The following is a 9757-nucleotide window of genomic DNA, read 5'->3' as shown; positions in this document are numbered from 1 at the left end:
ATATAACAAAAGGACAACCTGGAATGTAAAGCAATTCATTTTATTCCACATTCACTCACATAAATTCACATTAGAATGGTAAAATACCTAGGGTGCAAAAAGTCATTTTTTTCTCATTCAGCCCGCAAGGGAAATGTTTGATTTTCCCCATCCACACTTCACAGAATGGATGGGGGTGGGGGTCTGTTGGGCTATGTATTCTGACTGCTGGTGCCCTCCCGCCAACTGATTGGCTGCAGTCGATCTTCAGCTGGCAATTTTTGGCGCCTGGCTCTGTCAACAAAAGTCGATCAAAAAATGACTATTGTCAAACAGTGTGATGCCAACAGGGCCACACACTGTTCAAATTCCAGCTACGTCAGAAGGATTTGTGCAAAATTCGAGCAGTGTATAGCCGGCTGAAAGCAGAACTCTGGAACAACTTTTTGTTAACCCTTGCAGTGGGGCCACCCTGCACTGCAAGTTAACTGCTCATTTTTGTGAAGGTTCGAAAAAAAAAAAAAAAAAGTTCTACTCACCGGATCCTTGGAGCCAGCCCGCTCTTAGCTGGCCATACACCTATAGATTATCTGCAGATTTTCTATGGCCAGATGGAAAAAGTGCAACAGATGGAGGAATCTGTTGCACTTTTTTTCCATCTGACCATAGAAAATCTGCAGATAATCTATAGATGTATGGCCAGCTTTAAACTGGTCCCTTCAGCCTCGTTCCCCTTCCACTGTAGCAGTCTAAGGATCCTTGAGTCATCACATTCTATACACAGTGTATACGACGTAAGGATGCTGAGGGACATACCATTGTTGCAGTGGAGGAAGAGAGAAGCAGGAGGAAGCGCCGTGACAGCTGGCCAGCTCCGAGGATCGGGTGAGTAACTTTTTTTTATATTGAACAACAGTTAACCCTTGAAGTGCGGGGTTCATAAACCCACTACAAGGGTTCATAAAAATTGGGCCTTTGTCTTCTCAGACCTTTACAATGGTAGGTGTTATCATCTTAGGGAAGGCGTAGTATCTACATTCTTCAGGGGGAATCAGGTCCATCACTGTGGTGCTGATATTTTCATTCTTGAATCCTGCCTCCAGAAGCTCAGGTATTTGTGTTTCCTATAACCATAAGATCACAGAAAAAAGAGCCATTAATACTACCAAAATCTGAAATGAGGCAATGCAACCAAAGCTTTATGTTAAAGCGTAGTTCCACTTCCACAGCCAAAGTGGGATAACAGTTAAAATTTGCTATATGTACTCATTCACAATGCATAACTTTACCATAAAAAAATGCTGCTTACATTAAGTGCTAATATATACTTGCTTAAAATCCTACCTAGCCTGCGTAATGTTAACGTTTACGCTAACCCTCTCTGTACTGTGCTGGTGGATCTCATGATCAGTTGTAAACTAGCTGAGAACACGGTCTGTCCTAACAAAGGGTTAAAGACTTAAGAGCATTGTATGTCAATGACAAGAAGCTCAGTTTTTCCCTCTACTGTCACTTTCAAACTGCTCAGAGTAGCCTGGAATCTGCACAAAGGCCTTCACCAAAGAAACAGCTGAAAGGTAAAAACCATATTTTGAAAAACAATGTTTAGATATACTGTGTAAATGGGAGCACATAAACATCTAGATGGGTTTTCTCAAATTTGACTGTAGGTGGAAATACACTTTTAAACTTTCGCTGCCAGAACATTTTTGAACATGTTATAATGCACAGTTTAGGCCAAAAAGTACTTAAATACCCCAGAATTATATATGTTCTGAAAGCAGAGACCCTGTAGAATAAACTGGCGGCAGTTGCAAATTTATATGCCACATGATATTAGAGAAGCTCTTTATCAAACCTCAAATTTCAGTAAAAAATACATTACTTTTCAAACATCGGATTGTCCTCTAATTAAAGAAATCCCTTTCTCAGAGCTGGTTCAGTAAACAGGTATAACACCGGACAGGTTCGAAATCATCAAGGACGTCAACCTTTTCACGCGCAGGCTTCTACTGAAGCAGGTGCACGATAAGGAGGGTTTACCCCTGGGTGGCATCCTTGAAGATTGGAATGATTTTTCAAGGAAGGACTACAGGGCACTCAGAGACTTACAGGAGCTTTGGGAAGAGGGGCACATCTCCGATGAGGAGGAAGATTAATCTGAGGCCCCTCCTACCAAACAGCACTTTAAACGAAAGTCAAAGACGTTTCCGCCCTTGACGCAGAATATCAATATCTGGGATTTTGTTAAAAGGGTGAGTGAGGAGATAAAGAAAGGGGTGTCCATTAGAATTAAGGAGGATAACCTCTCCCCTCCGGAGAGAATAGCCCTGGAAGATCTTAAAAGCAATAAAAGTATAGTGATAAAGCAGGCAGACAAGGGTGGCAACGTGGTCATTATGACCAATGAACATTACACAGAGATGGTTTTAAGGATTTTGGAAAATATCACCTGGTACCGTCCTATAGAACCCACTGTAATTAAATCTTTCCAAGGGAATCTTGAGATATTACTGCAGGAGGCTTTGGATCTTGGCCTCATAGACAAGGGCACACTGGATTTTCTGAGGGTGCCCTTTCCACGAACGCAGGTTCTCTACGCCCTTCCCAAGATACATAAATCTTTGGAAAACCCCCCCGGGAGGCCTATAGTCTCCGGGTGTGGGTCGCTGACGGAGAATATCAGTTCATATGTTGACTATTTCCTTAAACCTCATGTAGAATCACTGGCTTCTTTTGTCAGAGACACTCTACACTTGATTTCTCAGATACAGGGCTTGACAGTACCCCCGGGCACCCTACTGGTAGGCCTCGATGTAGAAGCCCTCTATTCTTCTATTCCACATTCCAAGGGGCTAAAAATGACTGAAAGATTCTTGGCTACCCTGGGGACTACAGAAAGCTCGCACAATGCTTTCCTAGTGCGACTCCTGGAATTCGTCCTGACCCACAATGCCTTCCTTTTCAACCGTCAATACTATTTACAACTACAGGGAACAGCCATGGGGACTAAGTGTGCACCGTCCTACGCTAACCTGTATCTGGGGGGTTGGGAGCAGGATCTCTGGGCTAGAGAGGACCTTTCTATGTACCTGTGCCATGTTTTGTCATGGCACAGGTACATAGATGACATCCTCTTGCTGTGGACAGGGGACATGGACCTCTTGAGAGGCTTTGTTGACATATTAAACTTTAACGATCTGAATCTAAAATTTACCTTCACCCATGACTGCAATAGGTTACCCTTTTTAGATGTTCTAGTGTGCAAAGATGCTGAAGGGACCCTTTACACCAGTCTATATAGAAAAGCCACAGCAGGCAATGCCATCTTAGAAGCCAATAGTGCCCACCCTTCTTGCCTAAAAAACAGTATTCCCTTTGGTCAATACCTGAGAGTCAGACGAAATTGCACTAATGATGAAGACTTTGAAAGAGAGGCACACAATTTAAGACTCAGGCTAAGGGCCCGGGGCTACTCGAACAAAATATTTAAAAAATCTTACAAACGTGTAAAAAGTGGACCTAGGAAATCCAACAACACCAATATAAATACATCTAAATTAAATTAAATAAAATGGTAGAGAGGATTCCCCTGTAAGACTAATTTTAACCTACAACAACCAACATGCACAAATATTAAAGATTCTTCAGAAACACTGGCATTGTTTGACCAGAGATTCGAGAATCTCGAGGTTTGTGGGCATTAAACCCACCATTACTTACCGAAGATGCCCCTCTTTGAAGGACAAATTGACCAATAGTGACTTTGTGAGTAGGCCTGCTTCCTGTTGCAAATACAAGGGCACCTTCCAATGCCAGAAGTGCAAATTCTGTCGATACGTCCAGACTGGGACGGAGATATCCACCCCTGGAGGTAAGAACTTCAAGGCTCACCATTTTGTCAATTGTGAGACCAGGGGTGTTATCTACCTGATGCTCTGTCACTGTGACATGTTTTACGTGGGAAAAACCAAACGCATGCTCAAGAACAGAATATCTGACCATTTGTCGGATATAGCAGCTAGAGACATTAGGTCCCCCATAGTTAGACATTTTGTAGACACCAACAATGGAAGTATCGACAGACTTCGCTTTTTTGCCTTGGATAGGGTCCATCAACCCAGACGTGGGGGGGATTGGGATAAAACCCTATTGCAGAGAGAGTGCAGGTGGATTCATCAGACGGAGGCTCATCAGGCGCCAGGTCTTAATGATATGATTAACTTTAGTTGTTATATCTGAAACCATATGTACACTAAACATAATGCTTCTTGCTCTAATAATTGAAGTCGACAAATTTAAGTATATTTTTCTTCCCTAAGCTACAAACCGGTTGCCTCTGACAGAGGGTTATTGTAGTTACATTCCTGTCAGTTGAGTACCGGATTGTCCATATATATAATTTTGGAGTGTGTAGAGGACTCCTGATGGTCCTTGTGATTGAGTTTGGACTGGTGACACAATATTATGGGTTTTTACTAGGGTATGAACCCCCATGTTGGGTTATCTGTTACAACTTACTTTTCCGCACCTGTATATCTTTATATGACTCTGAAACATATGTGCCGATTAAAGTTGTAACAGCAGTAATTATTCACTACCACCTATATGATCCCATGAGTAGCCCGTCGAAGCTCCATCCTTGTTCACATCAGGAGTCTCTTTTCAGCCCATATAGATTTATATGATGCTATATGATGTCTAAAGGCTATTTCTCCACTACCATAAATCAGTTTAAATATATATGTACCTGTGACTGTTTGTGGGTAAAGGGATTTAGGATTTGTATCTATCTACTTAAGGCTCCACAGGTGCCATTACAATATATTAAAACATGTGCAATATTATCAGTATATTTTTTTTTTGAAAAACGATATGGCCCGCTGACTGTGTGATATCCGGCAGTCCATTAGCCTCATTAACTAGCTATTTAACACATCCTTGCAAGAGTTAACAGCACACGCCCCTCTGAAGAAGCCCCTGTGTGGGGAGGAAACACGTCAGGGCTACGTGTGTCAGCCACTTCCCTGGACACTCGCAATAACTCATCCCGCACGCCAGTCCCGGTAGATGTATATCCCGGCTGGGTTTAGAAGTGTGGAGACGGAGCACAGCCGGCTCGGACATGGTGCGAGTCTAGCTGAATTGGAACCTTCCAGCAGAGATTGACTGAACAGATCCGACGACTGTTTGCGGTAACTACACAACCTGTGGATCTTTGAGTATACCTGGAATTTTTCACCGTGGAGACCCCTGCCTCTACCGCTTTTGCTGTTTATTGTGTGGCCGCACATATATTTTGCATTTTGAAATCGAAGTCCGCGGGTTAGTAAGAGTCCCAAGCAAGGGGAGAGGGGAGGGCGCTTACATCGTTTCAGCCCTACCAACATACCCCTCTCTCTGGGTCCTAACCACAGCCACCGGACACACTAACCTGAAGTGAAAAATTATCCAACCATCCAGCACTGTGGGATTCGAGCAGGACTGTCTCTCCCCGAGCCGTATGAGCTGTGAGTAACTTTGGATACTTTGTATCCGTATATGTAATACAGTGCTTGTATCTGCTTTAATCAGGTCTTTGCCACATTAGTTGGCTTGCAGATCCTTCGTGTTACTTCAACCACTGTTTGTTCAAGGGAAGTTTTTTAATTGATTTTAAATGTCTTGTTGTGGATGTATAGTTTTGTTCATATTCGTTTCTTTATGATTAAATATTCATTTTTTTGATTAAATTACATGTTATACCTGTTTACTGAACCAGCTCTGAGAAAGGGATTTCTTTAATTAGGGGACAATCCGATGTTTGAAAAGTTCTGTTGAAACCCTGGAGATTGGTATATTATATATTAGCAGTGTTTTGGCGTAACTCCCAATGTTCCCCTGTTTGCTGTAAAAAATACATTAATACTCAACCCCTCCACAATCCATGATGGAAAAATCCCATCATGAAGTCTGAAGGGGTTAAACAGACTCCACCGGGAGTCTGTTCAGTTTTGAAGAGCCGGCGGCCGGTTTTACAGTAGAAGCGATTCTGGCGGCTCAGCTGCCGCCAGAATGCTATTGTGATCCGGTAAACGGGCCGCTACTGCAACCCCCCACCGCCCACCCCGGTGTTTCCTGGGCTCTGCTGCCCCTCCTACAGGCTCGTCAGGTGTCAGCAGGAAGCTGAGGAGGAAAATCGGTGAACATTCGTTCACTGATTTCCTCCCTGTTCTATGGGACTGGGAGCGACGTGTATTGTATCACTTCCAGCCCCTGAGCCGTCATTGCTGGGCTTCAGGAGCCCAGCAATAAGCTATTGAAGTGCGATCTGCACTTCAATAGGTTATTGAGAGTGTAAAGGTGACACTAGGGGTCTTTTGGACCCCCAGTATCACTCTAAAGAGGACCTGTCACAGACAATACAGTATGCCATTGTAAGCCCCCCTATGTGAAAGCAATTAAAGGAGAACTATGAGGTGAGTGCTTTTCACTCACCTCATAGTTCTAGCCGACCTGTGACAATGAGACGGTCACATGTCGGCTCAGTAGATCGGGAGGTGAGCGAACACATAACGGCGTTCGCTCACCTCCCGATCCTGTCACGGCTCTCTGCCGTGACAGGGGAGGGGCTGGATTCCTCTCTCCCCGCTCCGCCAGCGCTGACTGGCGGAACGGACGGGGGAGGGTACAGCTGGCTCTGCCTCTAGATAGGCAGAGCCAGCTGTCAGTCACGCAGCTGGGCGGATCCAGGCATAATTGTCGGGATCCGCTTCAGCTGTGGCGTCTCAGTATACCGCGAGCAGCACCTTGATCAGCCTCTTCCCCGGCTTCTCTAGTCATGGAATGACAAACTGAGAAACTGGAAGTGATGCAGTGTCGCTTCCAGCTTCATTCGGGACTGAATGAAATACAGGGACTGACATTGTGAGTGTCCTGAGCCTACAGGAGGGGCAGTGGTGCCAAGCCAGTGAGGGGGGGCTCCGTTTACTTGACTCTTGAAGCGATCTGGTGGCTTTGGAGCCACCAAAATCGCTTCCAGTGTCCAGCCGGGAGTCTGTTTACAAGGGCCCGCAGCTAGTGCTGTAAGGAAGTGAAAGGGTTATGTGAAGCATAATGGAACAATTTTTATGGAACAGAAAACAAATAAATACTGAGGAGTAGGAATCTATAGAAGCACAGTGAGGGGAACAAAACTGGGGCAGACAGAATCTGGCGCAGTTGTCCATAACAACCATTTAGCTTCTCTCTTTTATTTTCAAAGCTTAACTGAACAAATTAAAGATACAAGCCGATTAGTTACTATAGGCATCTGCTCTAGATTCTGTCTTTTCCAGGTTTAATAAATCCCCCCCATTGTGTGCATTAGATGTGTAAGCAATATAACTATATCCAGACAATACAGCAATACATCACAAAGTGGTATAACTATGTTTTTTTTTTACCTTGAACATTTTTTCAATGTCTGTGTATTTGTTCTTCAGGAACTCTCCCCAAGATGTCAGGTTACAATATGTGAGGACACCCCCTGCTTTGAGCAGACGATGTGCATGACCCTGCGGAAATGTATAAATTGGCTGAGCCCTTTACAGTACAATTAGTAAATATACCGAAAAAGCAATGATTAAAAAAAACTCTAACAAGAGCATTACAGTCAAGTATCTTAAACAAAAATACATATTTGGATCTGTCCAGTAAAAGGGGTGCCCACCCAGAGGCATTACAGCTACAACAAATTGTGCCCCTGGTGTCCTGCCCAGCTCCTGGCAACCAGGAACATCACTGGATGCCAGGAGCTGGGGGGGACGCTGGCCAGAGCATTCCAGGTTGCTATACACATCTCTCTGCCCGGCTCTTAGCAACCTGAAATCCTCTGGCCAGCGTCCCGCCCACTTACACATTTCCCCTGCCACTCTGGTTACTAAGAGCTAGGTGAGGAGATGTGTATGTATGTACTGAGTCTTAGCAACATTTGGCCGGCATTCTGCCCAGCTCCTGGCAACCAGCGACGTCACTAGTTGGTACCACAAGTCCAGAAGAGGACTTCCATACGTCATTGCACCCACTGTACAGATTCTCCACAATGTATTAAAAAACAATTACATTTGTTTAATGTGCGCAGCTTACAATGCATTTAATACTATGTGATACCTTAATAAAGTTGAACTGATGGGTATGCCACGTTTCTTCAGACAGGGGGTATGTGTCATAGAGAATTCCTGAAAAAAGGAACACGATTTCAAAAAGGAACATTGTGCACAAAACAGTAGTTTTGATATTAGCTAACAATTAAAGGGTGTCGATGGTCAAAAAATAAAAATATGTATTTCTATATTGAATTTCCATAAGTTCTATCCCACTCCTAATAATCATATCCATTTAGAAGTTTGTAAACTTACTTATTGGAAATGCCCATAGGATGTACTGCCTCAATTCACTCAGCCTTGTGAATATGCATTTCCATTTGTGTCACCACTCACAGAGCCTAAACTACAACTCAACGTCTGAACAATGTAACACTATCATTGCTTACTGGAAGCAATGCATGATGGGCTGTGTTGTCTTGAGAAATCGAGAAGTCCTTTAAAGCCTTGGTTCCCAACTGGTGGGTTGCGACCCCCTTTTCAGTGGGTTACCGCATGCCTTCACGTTTTCTAGGTGAGAGCCCCCTCAGCCTCCCCATAGCACAGTTCTCACGTCAAGCAGCCATTGAAAATATGCGGCCTGCTGCTGAATGTCAGTTTGAGGTGGAATGGGATGGTTGCAGGGAGCATACATAAGTGCATTGCTTACAGCTCCCTCACATGTCCTGTAGAGGTGCCTGGACTGGAGTGGCGTCAGATTTTAACTCCCGGCACCTCTACAGGGCACGCAAGGGAGCTGTACCCAAAATGCATGTATAGATGGTGCTCCATCACAGCACAGCAGCCCACACAGGACACCAGGCTGAGTATCCACTCCAGTTCTCGTAAGATAAGGAGACTGGATGGATCTTTAAAAAAAAAAAGGATTGTGCATGTGTGTGTGAGGATGTCGGAGTGTGTGAGATTGTGTCTGTGGTTGTGTGTGTCTGTCAGTGTTTTCCAGGGCCTGTTCACACTAGTATAGTCCCATGCAATTAACGCATTGTACCACGCAAAATCGCACGTACCGTGATTTCTGGTGTGGGAGGTGTGTTGCATTGCCATTTATTTGAATGGCACCCCAAACACACCTCCAACCCACAGTTCGATCGCCCACACCGGAACGAGTGGTACCGCAATGCCGCACGTTCTAGTGCAGTGCGACTTGGGTCATGACTTAATGACCAGGGACAAATGTGGGTCCTGAAGTTATACAGGTTGAGAACCACTGCTTTAAAGCAGTGCTTCTTAAAGTGTGGGTTGCGACCCCATATGGGGTCCCGCAAGTGAACAGGGCGGTCGCAATCAGAGTCCCCGGCCAGGACCGCCATCAGGGGGGTATGGCCGGTACTTGTGTGAGGGGCCCCGAGGAGGTCTGGGCTCCAAGCTAGATTGTTTTATTTCAGTTTAATGTATAATTTGCAGTGTAGTGTAGTTTTTAAGGTCGCGGCCCCCCCTGTGCACTTGGTACCTTCCTGAGCACGTGTGCGCAGGAAGGTTTTTTTGTTTTTTTTACATTGACCGAAACTTACTTTAACCCAGCAGCAGTGGAGCACAGCTGCTGGACATAAAGGTAAGGAGGGGGCTTAGTAGTACTGACTGACCAACGCTGGAGGGGGGTATCGGGGAGGAGCGAGAGAGACGCTGACAGACGCTGGGGGAGAGAGACGCTGACA

General features: G+C 44.8%; 1 protein-coding gene across 1 annotated transcript in view; it reads right to left on the bottom strand.

The window, feature by feature from the left end:
- GAMT (guanidinoacetate N-methyltransferase) overlaps positions 1 to 9757 on the bottom strand; it is a 23444-nt gene that overhangs the window by 1969 nt on the left and 11718 nt on the right. The window contains exons 4-6 of the mRNA XM_018563169.1: positions 8110 to 8177; positions 7404 to 7514; positions 959 to 1103 (exon numbers count right to left, since the gene is read on the bottom strand). Of these exons, the coding sequence (XP_018418671.1) occupies positions 963 to 1103; positions 7404 to 7514; positions 8110 to 8177 (320 nt within the window). The 3' untranslated portion in view covers positions 959 to 962. The remainder of the gene's footprint in view (positions 1 to 958; positions 1104 to 7403; positions 7515 to 8109; positions 8178 to 9757) is intronic.

The sequence above is a fragment of the Nanorana parkeri genome, unplaced genomic scaffold, assembly GCF_000935625.1.
Source record: "Nanorana parkeri isolate BGI_ZX_2015 unplaced genomic scaffold, ASM93562v1 scaffold637, whole genome shotgun sequence".
Classification (NCBI taxonomy): domain Eukaryota; kingdom Metazoa; phylum Chordata; class Amphibia; order Anura; family Dicroglossidae; genus Nanorana; species Nanorana parkeri.
This window is presented reverse-complemented; position numbering and strand designations above follow the sequence as displayed.